Here is an 18,466-nt window from a genome sequence, read left to right on the forward strand (position 1 = left end):
GTAATGTAATATGTAAAAGGAATCTCGATTAAAGATTTATTTAATGAATGACTGAAGTGTTTAATTTGTAAACTCAGACAAATCTTTACATTCCAACGGCTGAAGAAGATTTGTGCAAACTTCACATTTTGTGCACTAAAATGTGCAATGCTCACAGTGTCCACAAGGGAAGGAGTAAAACCTAAATATCTAAAGCCCTAAAGTTTCATGAGAAACAAGAGGCAGCCAACCAGGCAAACAGATATCCCATGATGCTTTGCACATTTTATTCTGTATTAGGCACTAAACATGAAAACAGCACCTGGTGAATTATACATTTATTGGCTCTTTCCTGAAGGCACTGGATAAAATACAGTACTGCACAATGGAAGATGAGGATAGTCTCAGGGAAGTCCTGTTCTGCTCCATGTTGAGACTGTGGACAGGTTCACCTCAGGACATTTTACACTTGTTTTTTGCTCTCTTAACACCTGGATGAAAAAAACAAAACAACAAGGACAAAATTAAAAACGAGAGATTTGAGGCGTGAGACAGTTATTATGTGGAATTCATGAGGATCCATAGAGGATTACATCATGTTACCATTATTGAATAAAAAGTTAATTTGCTGAGAGAGTTGGATTAAATCAGTGGTTTCCAACGCACGGGTGATGCTTTCAAATACAACTTGTGATCCTTTGTCACCACTTTGTTTTATCAGCCAACAACAGATTCATGATCCAGATTTGCCATTTGCAGAAGAGCCAGCAAAGGCCCCCTATCAGCGCTCTATCAGCAGTTACCGATCGCTCTGTGCAAACTCCTCAGAGACACGATTAGAGACGCTAACGGCGGAAAATCTAGTCAGAGTCGACATCAACTCCAGCCAATCAGGATGGGATGAAGGTGGTGCAGCTACACGGGAGATGCCCCCTGATTTTCTACACTGCACACGTCTGTAATCAGGAAAATCAGGCAATAATCATGTGTGTGAGGGACAGAGTCACAAAGACTCAGTGCAACTACGCCCACTGAAGCGTTTCACCTCCGCCAGCTTGACTCCCGATCACAAGACAGAGAGTTCTGCCGTGTGAAGGTCGGGAAACAATGGACAAAATCATGTGTCAATCTTTACACAAATCCACATTTGACTGACTTACTCTCGGTGTCCTGTGCGGAGTTGACCGTTTGCTGGGACTCTGTCCTCTGAAACTTCTTTCCCCTCCATTTAGAGGGCGTCTTCACAATCACCCCCAAGTTGTCCTCCGTCTCATCGGTCGGACTGGCTTCTGTGGGTGAGGGGCACGTGCTGTTTGCGAGGCTGTTAGCTGAAAGCTTTCTGGACGATTTCTTGGAAAATCTCGACCTCCATGTGTGCTTCTTGTCCTGCGCCACTGCCTTGGGTCCCTTGAAGATCTCACTCGGAGCATCCGCGGGCAACGGGGTCAACCGATCCATCCTCTCACTGCTGGTCACTCGGGTCTTCTCCTGCTCCAGCTCCTCAGGGAACTTGGACAGAATCGACCCCCTCTTAGTTCCTGGCTCCTGCAGAGACCCAGTTGGACGTATGTGGTCCCCGAAAGCCAGCGAGTACTTGGGGTTGTAGTATTTGTGCGCAGGCACCTCGATTTTGTCTTTCCGTGAATCCCCTAACGTAACCTGGAAGCGGGAGGTGGTGGCAGGTAAAGGTGGACGTTTAGTCCCCGCCTTGGAAGGTATCGTGGCGGTGGCAGCCGGCGGGCTGACGTGGAACTCCTTGTAGAGGTCCAGCTTCTCAGAGATGGCGTACATTTCCCGGAAGTCCTGGTCAAAGAAGTCAACCACTTGACCCGTCATCACAGTGATCATGCTCCGGTCCATACGAGCTGCAGACCAGCAGAAACTGAGACAGAGAGACGCCCGTTATCAACGTTGTTCCATCCTCACTGGTCCGTTAAACAGACATCACACGTTAAAATCGTTACTTAAACAAATATCAGACACGTGCAACAAGCAGCCAGTCTTAAAAACATAATTCAGTTTATTAGACACAACACACAACCTTAGTGTGTGTGTGTGTGTGTGTGCGTGCGTGTGTGTGCGCGTGTGTGTGTCATCATGACAAAATGTGGCCCTGGAGACTCATTCACACTAGTGCAGGAATCACAGAGGAGGTTCTGACAGCTTTGGCTGTTGTTTATATGTCTGTGGTGTACGACTGAGTTTTAGGGCCATATTGAAATGTCTGCTATTTTATATGAAGTAATAATATCATAAGAATAGAGTCATAATATTATCAGAATAAAGAAAGAAATATTTTTTAAAGGAATAAGAAGAATTTGACTCTAGCGACGTTTGCTGTAGTTTTATTTTACTAAAGTAATCAAGATGCTTCACATTCCTCATTTTATCTTCTGATTCCCCCTCTATCAAGACATGTGGCCTAAAATGAAAGTTTATTATTATTTATTATATATAATAATAATTTGTTTTATATTTTATATTTTGATATTTATCTCAGTCTGTGTTTTTTGTGTTGTCTTTCAAGTCTTAAACAGAGCAACTTTAATGAAATCTCACTTTTACATTCAGCATGAACCAAATACAACAATTCAAACACACATTCTCTTCACCAGTAACAGGTCAGAAAACAAAGGGCTCTACACACACACACACACACACACACACACACACACACACACACACACACACACACACACACACACACACACACACACACACACACACACACAAACTCACCTGTAGGTGCCGAACACGACTTTGTCTCCGTCCACCAACATGTACTTGTTACAGAGGGAACCCGGCAGTCTGCCGAACGACAAACAGAACCCGATCCCCCGCAGCGTTCTGGTTCTGATGAGCTGCCACAGAAAACACAGGCAGCAAAGTCATGTCGAGCTGTTAAACCCATTTGAACCGGCTCGAGTAAAAAAAGCTGCAAATATAAATGACAGTTCTTACAGGATACATCTGAACACATATTACTTCACAGCTGATTTAATGACTTTAGATTAATTTGGGGATTTTAGTCTGAAATTAATTTCTTGTCATCTTTAGGAATAAAGTGCTGAGTCACCTCTTTGATAATGGACCTTATTTGTTTTATAGAGACTTTATCTGACACATGTTTGAACTTACAAGTTGCTTTCGAGATCATTTTCTTTCTGACTTTTTACACAACCGTTTAAACAAAGGTCACTGAGGAAGTTTTGTTTGCTGATCTTTATCTTTATTACAATAAACGAACCTTTGAACCTTTTATTGCATCGCGTGGTTGTGAAATACGTTCAAAGTTTTCCTTTGGCTTCACGTCTGTGCCACATTCATCTCCTTACCCGAAGGTGCTGTGAGCCAATCTGCAGCCTGGAGCACATGTCCAGGAAGTGCGGCACCCCTTGGTTGTCCAACAGGATGTAGACGGGCACGGAGCGTCGCGAGGCCGCGTCCATCAGGTCCTGCAGGATCTGGACGTCTGTGAGCATGTCCATCACGATCGCTATCACCTGCAGGGGTGGAGATAAAGAGCTTTGATTAAAGTATGTTGGTGGGAAGATGCAGGAGGAGACGTCAACGGGATTAAAATAATCTTGAGCACTGCTTAATTTCATTTGGCTAAATTACTGTTAAAAAAACATAATGTCCTCCACCAAGCAGGTTATGTCTTCACATGAGTTTGTTTTTAGTTTGCAGGATTATGTAAAAACTACTCAACCGCTTTCCATGAAATGTTTGTGAAGAGGTGTTTAGGAGCCTTGGCGGGAGATCAAGAAGCCACGCCCGGCCAGCGGCACATGCGGTGAGGAAAGGGGACTGAATGATCGCTGGCACACACACCAGGAAGTGAAGACAAAATAACTAAGAAGGAAAGAATCATCCTTATGAGTTTTGTTTCTTGAGTTATGGCCAAAAATGTGTTTTGTGACATCGGAGTGACTTTGATCTTTTGACCTTTTGAGTTCGCCGTTGAGTCCCAGAGGACGTTTGTCCCGAATTTGAAGAAGAGAGATGACAAACCTCGGACCTCTGATCACCAAATTCCACTCAATTCCTGTTTGAATCACAGACTGGATATAAAAATGGACGTAGACTACAACATGAAAGCCAGTGCGGAAAAGGGCCTGAAACCTGTGTTCTCTCCAATGCCGAGCAGAGGGGCGACCTTTAAACCAGACTGAAACTTAATGAAACATCTGGAATAAATTTGGGAATTTGAATTGATTTGAATGAAGGGTTGTAACATATCCTATCTTTGATGGGTAAAGCATAGCACAAGTTGAATGTTTGGTTTCTAGAATGTAGAATAGCAGTAAAGAGAGTTCTGTGTGGACATGTTCTGTCTGAGCAGAGCAGGCGTGGGAAACGTGAATCATTTGACTGTTCCTTGAAAACAAAAAGTCATGGAAAAAGAAAGTGTCTCAACAAATGTCCCTGTGTTCTGCAGAAAAAAGGCCCGTTGTTGTTTCCACTCTGTCGCTGAGCAGACGTGCGAGGGAACGACGAGACGAGCTGAGACATGTGGACACAAGAGCCGGTGCTTCAGAGAGACGGCTCAGCACCGAGCAACGCGACAGACAAATTCAAAGTCAGAGTTTGTTGGTGCCTGGAGAACTGGTTTGTCAGCGTGTGTGTGTGTGCTTTTATTTTTCAGGGTAGCTCACTATCTCTCTGGTAAGAGCTGGTTGGTTTGTTACATTCCACACAGGCACACAAACCATAACAACCTGCTGTTTATTTATTCATCAAACGTCTTCCTACAAATACAAATATATTATTATGTTGTGTTCGCAGAGAGCTGACGGTCTGAAATATTTCCAAAAGAGTAAGTTTACTAGTAAATGTACACTCAGCAGCCATTGTTCCTGCTGCACGAGGAAACAACTGGCAAGGCGGAGCGACCAGGAAGTAACGTGTGTACGTGCAAACACGGATGTGAATCCTAAAAATAACGTTCTAACGTAGGCAAATGAGAAAACCACATTTTGTCCCCGCTTTCAACACTTCTGAGCAGAGGTGGGAAGTGACACAGTACTAATACTTCACGACTGTACTTCAGGTGTCTGTACTTTAACACAGTTACATTTGAACTTTAATATTTGAGCTTTCTACTCAAAACAGGCTTGTCAACATCACGACAGATTTAAACCGAAAGGTCACAGTCACAGAGGAATAACACGGAAGAAAAGAGAAGAATCAGTCATCATCGACGATGAAGAAGAACAAAACAACATTCCCCATCCCTGCACCCATTTAAATGAAGAATACTTCCTTCAATAAATTGCACATGTTTCCTCCTCGAGTATTTTTTATGCTCAGAAGTCTTTTCTCGCTTTAGCTCCTCTTGTGTTTATTCTATTCAAATTAAAAGTTGTTTGGGTGAAATAGTCTCTGAATCACATCAACGTGACACGAGTCTCAGTCCGTAGAAATGACCTTCAGAGGGAAACCTTTTAAACTTTGAGTACATCTCGGAGACCTGTACTTTTATATCTTTACTTCTGCAGAAGTAAAGAATGTGTGAACTCTTGCCGGCTCTGCTTCTGAGGAACAGTGTGAATTAGTTTGACACAATGAAGAAGTGACGGAGTGAAAGATAAATAGAAACATCGAGGAAGGAATGCACAGACACAAAAGAAAGAGAGTGGGGGAGGGAGAGGGGGGGACAAAGCGGAGTTATGTAATAAGGCTACTGCAGGTATTTGAAAAGACGAATGTGTAGTCCTCGCTGACCCAGTTTTAAAGGGGCACGGGGGGGGGGGCGTCAGAGACTGGGAGCGGGGCGGAACAGATGACTCAGCCCAGTCAGCTGGCTGCGATGAGTAAACATTACACTGAGCAACTTGCTCCAGGATCTCAGCGGCTGCGTGAGGAGCTTTTAATCACCGCACCTACAACTTGAGCAGCTGCAGAGGCCAGAGAGGACAAACACACAGGAGCCGATCAAACAGCGAAACTTTCCTGTTCTTCTGTTCTGTTCTTCTCTGAGTTTTGATTAACACTCGTAGCCGAGCTCGTATCACAGACAAGTTCCAACACCCAAAAACAATCAAGCTGCATCAAACTTCACACTTTTTTCAAATGTCAGTCCCGTTAATACTCCTGATTGTTTCCCATCAAGATCCACAAATCTCTCCCTGGGGAATCAGTGAAAATGTTGAAAAACGTCCAAACTCGCAAAGTTAAAGAAAGCGAAAAACAAATCCCCTCGTCCACATCTAAATTGAACGTGTTCTTCCCTGACTCATAACACACCCTTCCACCAAGTTTAGTGTTAATCCGTCTTGTAGTTTTATCGTAATCCTTCTTACAAACAAACAACCCAACTTAGTAAAACATCTTAAAGCTACAGAATAAAGTGATTCTGCGGAGAAGCGAGCGGAAGCATTTTGTCCATAAATGCTAAGAAAAATTCAAACGTTTTCAGGTCACATTAATCTTTATAAGCACAATCATTTAGTTTTTGGTCTTTTGCCATTTCCATTTTGATGTTGAATAAACTTTGACCACTGAGGCTGACAGTTGACAAAGAGAAATGGCCTTTGGATCGACCCCACATATTATCCCTCCCTCGTGTTTCCAGTTAACACATGTGGTGTAACATGTATGTGTTATGAAAGTAAAAGCTGCTGAAGATAATGAAAAGATTCCAACATGTATTCATAAACCTTCGTGACTTGCTGGAGAGGGAGTTGAGCTTTGGACACTGTGATAACACTGTCTTTATCACCTGTGCTCATTAGAAATTCATTCAGATTTGTTTATTTTGTGTTATTTTATATTTGGTCATAATAGGAAAAATGAGTAGGTTGTCGTGTCGGGAACTGAACATAATAAACTGTGATATTAGGGTTTTAAAAATGAACATTAAAAAACATCTGATTTTAAATAGGCCTAAATTGTGCAACTGGAAAATAAGTTCAACCTGGTCCTCTCTCTTCCTGCCCTGTCCTCTTCCTGCCTCTCTTCCTACCCTGACCTTTCTCTTCCTGCCCCTGACCTTTCTCTTCCTCCCCTGGTCCTTTCTCTTCCTGCCCTGGTCCTCTCTCTTCCTGCCCTGGTCCTCTCTCTTCCTGCCCCTGGTCCTTTCTCTTCCTACCCCTGACCTTTCTCTTCCTGCCCCTGACCTTTCTCTTCCTGCCCCTGGTCTGCCCTGGTCCTCTCTCTTCCTGGCCCTGGTCCTTTCTCTTCCTACCCCTGACCTTTCTCTTCCTGCCCTGACCTTCTCTTCCTGCCCTGGTCCTCTCTCTTCCTACCCTGGCCCTCCCTGGTCCTTTCTCTTCCTGCCCTGGTCCTCTCTCTTCCTGCCCCTGACCTTTCTCTTCCTGCCCTGGTCCTTTCTCTTCCTGCCCCTGGTCTCTCTCTTCCTACCCCTGACCTTTCTCTTCCTGCCCTGGTCCTCTCCTTCCTGCCCCTGGTCCTTTCCTCGCTCTCTTCCTGCCCCTGGTCCCTCTCTTCCTGCCCCTGGTCCTTTCTCTTCCTACCCCTGACCTTTCTCTTCCTGCCCCTGGTCCTCTCTCTTCCTGCCCCTGGTCCTCTCTCTTCCTGCCCTGGTCCTCTCTTCTGCCCTGGTCCCTGGTCCTCTCTTCCTGCCCCTGGTCCTCTCTCTTCCTACCCCTGACCTTTCTCTTCCTGCCCCTGGTCCTCTCTCTTCCTGGCCCTGGTCCTTTCTCTTCCTGCCCTGGTCCTCCTCTCCTGCCTTTCTCTTCCTGCCCCTGGTCCTTTCTCTTCCTGCCCTGGTCCTTCTTCCTGCCCTGGTCCTCTCTCTTCCTGCCCCTGGTCCTTTCTCTTCCTGCCCTGGTCCTCTCTTCCTGCCCTGGTCCTCTGTGCCCGGGCCTCCTCACCTTGCTGGCCCCCTGAATGAGCCGTCGCACCACCTCTTTAAGGTGGGGTCCATTCTCTCTGGGCGGGTGCGTGTGCACGGACACGCGGGTCAGACCTTTGAACATCCCCCCGCTGGGCCAGCCGATGTCCAACGGCGGCACCTCTGTGTCCGACATCTGGGGCCAGTAGGTGGAGGGGACCCCCGAGTCCGCGTCGCCGCCGGCGGCTGCCTGCTCCGGGCTGCTGCCGCCCCCCTTGTCCTCCTCAGCGGACTCGAACTGTCTGAACGTGCTCGTAAACACTTTGACTTCTCTGGCGGATAAGAAATCCTTCATGTTGTCATCTTTCAGTCGCGTCTTGAAGGCTCCGTCTCCGTTCCTCAGCAGCTCCTCGATGGCGGCGCGCTGCTCCTCGCTGTAGTAAAACTCGGGTTTGGACTCCGGGACTTTGACTCCGATGCGGCCGTCCTCCATGCACACGAGCTGGGACTCGGCCATGGCTGAGCTGGCGGAGCTGACCTCTCCTGCAGCTCAGACACTTCAACTCCCTGCTGTGCAAACTATGACTCCGGACAGGTGACACTAACCTGGGGACGTTTCCTCACCTGGACGGGAGGGAGAGAGGTGTGGCTCTGTGCGTAATTACGCACGGTGCCATCGAGCGCTGGTGGAATAAATAGCACTGGAGCGTAGACACGCCCACCACACTTTCACACAGTCAAATAAAGCTTTGAAACTATTCCTGACTTGTTTCGACTCTGGAGTTGAATCAGTGTTAATCGAAGGTTTTGTTAGTTTTCACTCTATTGTCCATAACAGACTGAGTCGAGTGTAATAAGTGACAAATCCTCCAGGTTGAATCTGAGAAAGTCCTGATAACTACACTCCAACTGTGTAACTTTACATTGTGAGGGTTTGCAAACATATAATTGCTGTGAATAAATGCATTTATATTATGAGATATAATAGATACATAAGTTTTAAAAATTAGCTTCTTTTTTTTTTCCTTTGAGCATTTAAACAATACAAATGCCAAAATTGAAAGCACTTATTTTCTATGGAATTCTGACAAACAGCTGCAGCTTGTTCTGCTGACTAAAGCAAAATATTGGTTTATGGGACCACTGACAGATTTTACCAATTTATTTGGAAATCATAGATGTAGATGATGTATGAATTTACAATTGTTTGACTTTTAAAAAGTATTATGAAAAAACTCTTTCAATGTAAGTGAGAAAAATGCCAGAAAGGTGAAGACAAACCCAAATCAAATATTTCACCAAAATCAAATAGATTCTTCCCTGATCCATCGAGCATCGTTCTGCCAAGTTTCGTGATAATCTGTCCAAACGTTTAAGTGAAATGTTGCTAATTATCAAACTTAACCTCATGCAATCTCATTTAAATGATTAGGAACAGAATATATATTTTTAAAAAGTTACATTTCCATCTCCTTCCCTTGCAGGCATTGGTGGGGGAAGAGGTTAGAAGGAGTAACGCAGAAAAGATGGAGGAGGTGTTCTATAAAAGAAATGTGACAAAGACATAAAAAGGGAGACAGACTAGCGGTGAGAAAAGGAGTAAGAAAGGACACGAGACAGAAAACCAGAAAGTACTGGAAGATGCCGGGACGACGTCAGCATGTCTCTCCCTCTGATGTTCACTCTTCATCCTCAGACCTGCCACGGATCCTCAGATGAGGACATATGATCATGCAACTGATTTGAAAAAAAAAAGAAACGCAATCAGCATCCCCACCAGAGGCCTGATGAATGAACGTCCATGTCTCCTCGTAGATGTTGAAGTGTGTGCTCTTCTTTGCCTCCTGATGCCGTTGCCAAGGTGACCTCCATCTATTGTTATGCAGCCCATTATGCGGCATCAGGAAAATCTAAATAGGTGCAGGTGTCACCAGTCAAATCAGCTGTTGCCGTCTGTGTGTGTTCTTTGTCTGCGTGAAAGAAGCTATTGACTGTGTTTGATGGCCTGAGCTCGTAAAATATCCAATGGCAGAGCTCATAAAAGCATTTTGAACAGGTGGAAGGGAAACAAATGTGTCTCAGTGCAGAGCTGCAATTCTGAATTAATGGGCCCCTTAACTCAGGAGGCGTGTGCGTGACACCCTGTGACAGTTGTGTTCTTTTAGGCGTCGAGGGACTTCAGACTTTGAGGGAGAGACAGAGACGTGTGATAAATATTCTGTGAGCGAACTTCACATTTCATTCTGTTTACCTTCCTTTCCCCCAAAACCTCTGTCCAAGTCTGAGGAGGCGGAATGATGGAAAGTGTTTTCCACGACAAAACAGCTCTTTGAACAATCTTAAAAGACAAAAAAAAAAGGAAAAATATCCCGCCAGGAATTGAAACGCAGAGAAACCAAGGATAAGATTTACTTCTAACATCGTGGATCCGGCAGCGCTGTCAGCAAACACCTTCTCAGGAGGAAGCTACATCTTCAAGTACAGATTTGACATGAAAATAAAAAAGAAATGCTTGGCTACATCAGGGCCGGTAAATCTAAACCTCACAGATCTTTGGGTCAGATCATAAACTGTATTTAAAAATGGACGTGGACTCCAGGGTCCGGAAAAGTGAAGCCAATGCAGAAGTCCTGAAACCTGTGTACTCTTGTATGACCAGCAGAGGGCGACTCCACTGGTTTGAAAACAAGTCTATGAGGAAATGATTCCACTTCTATTCAATAAACACTTTCATCAGGAGTTTATGTCTCAATCTCTAGTTTCAAGTCCATGATGTTCATTTTAAGTAAGTTCACGCTTGTTGTCCAGTGCTTGACCTTCACAAGCAGCCAACACAGAAGCTCCTGAACCTCAGGCCTCAACCTCAGGCCTCAACCTCAGGCCTCAACCTCAGGCCTCAACCACAGGACTCAAACACCGACCCTGCTGTAGCATCCTCTATTACAGGCTAAATTACCTTCTGCTCTGCCGATGGCCGACCCCGACCTCCTTGCAAAATGGGGCCTAAGTGAAACGATAATTTTCCCCAGAGAATCAATGAAATACCGCGTTTTAGCGAGAACTCCCCTTCCACTCAGTGTTCTGGCCTTGATCTGGATATAAGAGCCCATCTGTTTCTGTCTCTGAGCGTCTGTACCTCACCTCCGTCCACTGGACTCGTACATCACCGGCTCTTATCCATGCATCATCATCGTAACGCAGACGGTGCCTTTAGGTTCAAACGGCTGAGAAATGAATGGCTGTGTCTGGGCTGCAGGACGGAGTGAGACCACAGGAACTGTCCATCACGCAAAGTGGATTTAGACGAAGATGCTGGAATATCTGACGAGGGTTTGTCGAGAGGCGTCGACTTATTGCATCGTCTTTCTCTTCCTAAACGCTTTAACAGCAGTGACATGAGTCCTTTGACTCCTCCCCTCAACCAATCAATCAAACTTTTAAAACATGTTGTATTCCAGGTGTCATTTTTTTGTCCTTTACAGTTCAAATTCTCGGCCCAGCTTTCACTCAAAATGTGCCGCCCTTTGAAAATGTAAACTGTGCATATGTCAGTTCACTTTTCGAGTCAGTGCGCATACAACGCTCATCACCATGGCAACAGTTCCCATGTGTGTCCTGCTATTGTAAACAGAGCTGAGATGACCCTCATTTCAATACCATGCATATTCATCTCATCTGGACGACACACAGGACAGAGGCTGGGTCTCAGTGGGAGGAGGTGGAGAGGAAGAGGAGCGGGAGGGATGAAGGCTCTGCACACACACACACGCACACACACACAAATGCACACATCTGACCTCCTGCCAAGTCTGACAGTTGAATAATTCAGTAGAACAGAGGTGTTCCAGAGGACAGATGTGTGTGGAGCGTCAGTCTCACTATAAAATATTGTCCAGCTCACTCTTCATCCTACACTGGACAATAAACCCGGAGGTTCCAGCAGGTTGAAACATGGACGTCCACCTGATTCCCCTCGTTACATCTCTGCTGATCACAAAACAGGACATTTAGATAAAAGGGAAGATGATGGCAGCGATAAGGACGTGGATCTAATATGAGAGGAGGAAGATTCATATCAGTGTGGGGAGAGGACTGAGGGGGGGAGCTTTGAGATACTACTGATGCTGGTCAGCAGGGGTCAGTAGAGAGCTGCAGACTGTTTATAGCAACTGCTGGAGACTTGTGAATGGAAACAGAAGCGCGTGCACACACACACTCGTTTAATCTTATTATGCTAATAGTTATACTTTACATTTGCAGATAAATTATCTCATTGATGATCAGAACAATCAGAGACTAATTTTCACCTCAATGTTATAAATTATGATCATATTTTGTAGTAGTAGTGGCATCAAATTGGAATTTAATTCGTTTTGGCACCTCTGAATCTCTCTCTCACACTCACACACACACACACACACACACACACACACACACACACAGACACACAGACACACACACACACACACACACACACACACACACACACACACACACACACACACACACACACACAGACACACACACACACACACACACACACACACACACACACACACACACACACACACACAGACACACACACACACACACACACACACACACACACAGACACACACACACACACACACACACACACACACACAGACACACACACACAGTTGGGTGACTCGTGGCTCTTGATGCTTCAGCTAACGCTCCGTTGAGCAGGTCCAGAGGTTTCTCACTGAGCTAAACTATCAATCTATTAGCTGCTCAGTGGTCGGCGGTGGACCGAGACGTCTCTCGCTCTCCACTGGACTCTGTTGGATTGTGTATTATTTGCTCAGCTGAGTGTGAACCAGAGACGTCAACCAAGATCACACCGTGTACGAACACTTGCAGAGTTCCTTGCAGGTTTGCGTTCAGGTTCGGAGGATCAGCAGCATCGTGGCTTTTGTGCTAATCCTCTTCACTGGAGCTGCAAGGAGACGCCTCAGATATCTGAGCGACCCGGCTTCTCTGTAATCAGCCACATGAGCCCTAACAGAACCTCGTCCATCAGCAATGTTCATCAATATATTTATGAGTTAAGCTTCACTTGTGTAGAATGTTAATGTCCTTGCTTCTCTGATCCATTGGCCTCCTCTCTGTGTCATGTTTTGTGTTGGTCTGCACACTGGAGGTCATACGGTCGCCCTTGTTTGCCAGAGGCACCAGATGGATGATCCACAGGAGTTGTCCTGCACACGGGGCCTCCTTCCCCCCAATCACACAGCCCCGATGGCCGCCCTGAGAACCACTCTGCTCCACCATGCAACTGCATTTCATTCAGGACACTGAGTATTATTGTCATGATAATAATTCATCTACATGCACATGCGTGCACTTGTGTATTTCAGTCCTCCAAGTGTTTAACATGGTTTGTGTCTCAAATGTCCTTTGACTGTTTAAGATATGTTAAAGGAAAAGATGCCTCAAAGTAAACTTCTCTTTAAATGTTCTATCCTATTTGTGTGTGTATCCTTTATTTGTATGTTTTACAGCGGATTTGGGGATTTTCCGATTTACATGCACCTTTAATTCAGTTTAATGAAACAGCCATTTAATTAACACTGACTTTTACTGAGTTATGTTCATTAATTTGTGGATTAATCAGTGTTGCCAGTTTATAATTACTCACTATCTTCTTAGCAAAGCCCGACCAATGTGGACTTTTGGGGATAAAAGTTTCTGATATGGATAAATCAGCCAAGATAATATATAAACAACCATTATTGTGATTTACTAGATAAGAACTAAATGAAAAGAACACAGATATAACAAAATATATAGAACTGGAAATAATAAACTTTTTAATGTAATATGTAAGAATAAATGTCTATTATTTCAAGATTGTTTATTATGTTAAGATAAATTATTTCTTATGTCTGTGAAAGGCTCATATCGGCTGATGTTTACTGACTGAATCAGTCGGACTCTGCTTCTTATTCGTCCTTGATTCCCGATACTGTGGTGTCTTCTTTTTAAAAAGCAGATACCAACCGACATTAATTCATGACTCGGGCCAGACATAGAACTAGAACATCTTTGGATTAAAGTTCAAAAACAGTTTTATACTGAGACGCTGTCTTCGAATGTTGCATCAGATGTTTAAGCGTATTGATTATTCCTGCATCAATACAGTGTCTGATTCAGATTGAAGTTATTTAAGGTTAATAAGTTGCTCTTTACATTTGTAAGCTTGGTGGACTTCTTCTGTCGAATGAAGAAATGGAGATGAGTAAAGTATCAATACAGATTATCGTGAACACTAAAGTTCACATTGGAATCAGACATTATCAGAACGTTTCCCACCCAGCCCTCCTCTTCACGACCGAGATGCAGATCAGAGCTTAATCGGGGGTTTTACCGACCAAAGTCTTCTCAGGCGTCTGGAGCTCGTAAAAAAGATTCACACTGAGATTATTTGTGATTGACGGCATCACACAGAAGTGATCTGCTCACTGCCTCCTCGGGTTTAAAGCCCCGTGATATAATAACTGCTCTGATCCAAACGATCGGCTCGATTTATGAGCGGCTGAACGTGCCGGCAAATGTCACAGCCGCTCGTCTCGACCCTGTTCTGTTCATTTTACCTCCCGTCCTTAACCTCTCTTTAGATAGCTAAATTGCCAGAGATGACAAGAAATAACAGAGGAGACGACGAGTGCACGCTGTTAAATGTCAAGCGAGAGAGAGAGAGAGAGAACAGGAGAGAGGTGAGGAAGGAAGAAGAGTTGGGGGGGGGGGAGATGAGAGAAAACTAGGTGAGGTGCAGAAAGGCAAAAGAATGGAGGGTAGAAATTGTGAAAGTTTGTGGGGTTGGCATTTGAGCCGGGACCAGATTGGTGATCGGAGCTCAGTCCCTTCGCTTCAGGCTTCGGCTCATTTACAGCACGGAGACATGAGAGAATGAGAGGGCGAGACAGTCAAAGGTTAGAGTAGATAAGAGGGGAGACTTTATGTAGAGTGGTGAAACTAATTAAAAAAAACTTTAAAACAAAATTTCCTCAAGCAAACAGCAGGTTTTTGGATAAAACTGACTTTTCCTGAGACAAAAGTCATCCGTGGCCTTTTCAGTATGAAAATGAGAAACATGGCTTTGAGGCTGCGTGGACGAAATCCACAATGTCGTTGGTTCCAAATGGCAACAGGAAGAAACTGCTTCCAATCCTGTTGACGTCAGTGCTCAGAACCAGTAAACCGCCCACAGCAGGTCCAGCTGTTCTGTGATATTTGATGCTGAGTGGTGGGAGGGGTTGGAAGAAAGTTGGGAAGAGCGTTGGTCCATTGTGGTCGGATGATAAAGGTCCGTCACTGTGCTCAGACCAGCCACTGTGTCCCAAAACCGACATATTATGGAGTATTTGGATGCTATAGCTATACTACGCTAAAGCTAACGTCATAGTAAAGTACAACAGAACAATAACAGATGCATATTTACAGAACTTTCCTGGTGATTCTATAGTTTCGCCAATTACTGTTTTTGTTCCGTCTCACACACGGACTCCGAACAAAGACCCACAAGAACAATTTTAGCCTTTTATTGGTGGAAAACGGTTATTAGTGCATATTTCATGTTCTGTTGCAGTTCCCCCATAAGATGACATCGTATCCACCGTGTTGATCTATTGAACCAATTCAAAAACCTGTCTATGTACCATTCACCAAACCACCCAGATTTATAAACATGGGGCCCAGGTTAAAAACTAATTCACCTTTTAAGTCCAGAAGTTTTATCGTCCAGCTCCGGGTGCACACGGACGGAAACAACAACATTTTCCTCCACATCTAATTCTACAACAGGAGAATCTCAAAGCTGAGAAGCTTTTGCGACACACAAATTGTTCCCTCATGTTGAAAAATAACTTTCAACCGTGCCGTATATCCTGGTGTAGCCTCAACACGTGGCCATTTACAGTATGTGTCCTTTCTCGAAGAGCCGACAGGGAGACATACAAGCACAGCGAACACGAGGCTCTGCGGCGTTGTTTGCCGCTGGCTGTCAGCTGTCGAGATGTCTCAGCAAATCAGACCAAAGCCCTGTGCGCTCATTATAATTGGCTATTAAAGCATCATCACAAGCACAAAAGAGCACCCGTCTCCGTGCCGTCTGATAAAGAGATAGACACTTCACTGTGCATCGTGGGGGGTTTTCTACGGAGCGCTCAGAGGCCTGCAGCTTCCCCGGAGCTCTCTGGTGATGAGGCGGCTCTCTCTGCCACCACAGCCCAGTCAGAGGCCACTAATCTGAGCTGTGCGGCCGGAGAGCAGCTCTGGAGGAGATCCAGCTCCTCCGAACCTGGACAAAGAGAAGCAGTGCGTCTTCATACTAATGCAGCTTCTCACATACATGTGTTTTAATATAGTGTACACGTGGCCTGATGCATAATTCATTGTGCCAATGCACAGATGTTGGACTGTCAACTCACACACGTGCTGCACAATGTGTAAGTCGACAAAGGAAACACACACACACACACACACACACACACACACACACACACACACACACACACACACACACACACACACACACACAGACACTGGAGAAGTGCTGATCTATTGGCTGGCACTCAGTAAGAATGCAGTGCTGCTGAGTGCAGAGCAACCTCACCACTTGGCCCGCCAGCGTTACTGCGAAGCACCATTTAACTGTGTGTGCGTTTGAGCGTGCATGTGTTTGTTAGAGTCTCCGTGCACGTTGTGTGCATGTGTCCAGGTAGGCCAAGTCTGTAGGTGTTGATGAGTCTGCAGTTGGCAGGACTTTGTAAATCTGCATGTGGTCTGTATCTGTGTGGGCAAAATGTTGTACAAGTGTCTATTTAACAAGTCTATCTATCTATCTATCTATCTATCTATCTATCTATCTATCTATCTATCTATCTATCTATCTATCTATCTATCTATCTATCCTTCTATTCTATCTATCCTTCGATCCTTTTATCTATCTATCTATCCTTTTATCTATCCTTCTATCCTTTTATCTATCTATCTATCTATCCTTCTATCTATCCTTCGATCCTTCTATCCTTTTATCTATCTACTTATCTATCTATCTATCTATCCTTCTATTCTATCTATCCTTCGATCCTTTTATCTATCTATCCTTCTATCCTTCTATCCTTCTATCTATCCTTCGATCCTTTTATCTATCTATCTATCCTTCTATCTATCCTTCTATCGATCCTTTTATCCTTCTATCTATCTGTCTATCTATCTGTCTATCTATCTATCTATCTATCTATCTATCTATCTATCTATCTATCTATCTATCTATCTATCTATCTATCTATCTATCTATCTATCTATCTATCTATCTATCTATCTATCTATCTATCTATCTATCTATCTATCTATCTATCTATCTATCTCTCTATCTATCTATCTATCTATCTGTCTCTCTTCTATTCTATCTATCTATCTATCTATCTCTCTCTATCTATCTATCTATCTATCTATCTATCTATCTATCTATCTATCTCTCTATCTATCTATCTATCTCTATCTATCTATCTATCTATCTATCTATCTATCTATCTATCTATCTATCTATCTATCTATCTATCTATCTATCTATCTATCTATCTCTCTATGCTCGTCCTCTTTGCTCATAAAGACCACAACAGTAAATAAATGAGATATAAATACACAGAGGGAACACTGACTTCAGAGAAATGATTATCTGCCTCACTGACACATTATCACATTATCATAACTGCTAAGCAGCAACAACTGAAGGAGCAAAGCACTCGTCTATCAGACCCCCTCCTCTGAATTAGTCTGCTCAGTTTCCCCTGAGGAAAATCACACACACACACACACACACACACACACACACACACACACACACACACACACACACACACACACACACACACACACACACACACACAACCCAAATATCTTGTTTTTTTTCAAATTTTAAAACCTGTATTTTCCCCAAACCACATTATCTGAATCTCTGCATTATTTAGCAATGGGGCAGCAGAGGCTCCAAAAAGTGACTGCAGCAGGTGGAGGTTTTAGTTGTGTAACTTGTTGTGATGACAAGGGAGAACAGAATATTTAAAGGGCAGATCTGTAGATCAGATTAATATCAAACAAACCTCAGATACCAGTTCGCCAGTGTTCCCCCAAACAAATAAGACGGAGATAAGAAAAGCTCGTCTCACCCTTATTGCCGTTGCCTAGAGACAGAGCTGAAGTTGGAGGACGTTTCAGTGTCCCTGGTTTTTCCTGAGATGGGTTAGAGCGTGTCTCAGGTATGAAAGGATGAAGTTGTTGCCTCATTTGAAGGAGGTGTTGAAACGGGGCAGTGTAGTCGCGCCTCAGTGACGGATTCGGTCTTCAAATGCAGCTGGTGAAAGTTACACCCTCTGAATTGAGACACAGCTACTTACTGTCTAACTCTACAAATTCTGATCCACATCTGATCTATGACTTTCCCGTGAGGTCTTGGTGGTTTTAACATAAAAAAAAATCTGAAATGATGGTATGCAATTGGTCAATTTCTAATTTCTAATTGTCCAATCAGTGACTGTCAATAGAGACAACGTGAAATCTCTTCAAAAGTGAAGCCAAAAAAGAATCACAAGCCCTCTAGTGGTTTTAATTTGTTATTTGACGCGATACAAAACAGACTCACGATTGGTTGACGGGACCTAG

The 18,466-nt window shown here is 44.2% G+C and overlaps 1 protein-coding gene across 1 annotated transcript; it reads right to left on the reverse strand.

Annotated features, from left to right (window-relative positions):
• Positions 1–22: 22 nt before the first annotated feature.
• fam83fb (family with sequence similarity 83 member Fb) lies at positions 23–8,431 on the reverse strand. The gene is made up of 5 exons (XM_035181771.2): positions 7,818–8,431; positions 3,315–3,482; positions 2,719–2,840; positions 1,140–1,861; positions 23–470 (listed from the first exon to the last, which is right to left on the reverse strand). The coding sequence occupies exons 1-5, from the start codon at positions 8,292–8,294 to the stop codon at positions 433–435; spliced, it is 1,527 nt and encodes a 508-aa protein (XP_035037662.2). The 5' UTR covers positions 8,295–8,431; the 3' UTR covers positions 23–432.
• Positions 8,432–18,466: the final 10,035 nt, after the last annotated feature.

The sequence above is a fragment of the Hippoglossus stenolepis genome, chromosome 2 (assembly GCF_022539355.2).
Source record: "Hippoglossus stenolepis isolate QCI-W04-F060 chromosome 2, HSTE1.2, whole genome shotgun sequence".
Taxonomy (NCBI): Eukaryota; Metazoa; Chordata; class Actinopteri; order Pleuronectiformes; family Pleuronectidae; genus Hippoglossus; species Hippoglossus stenolepis.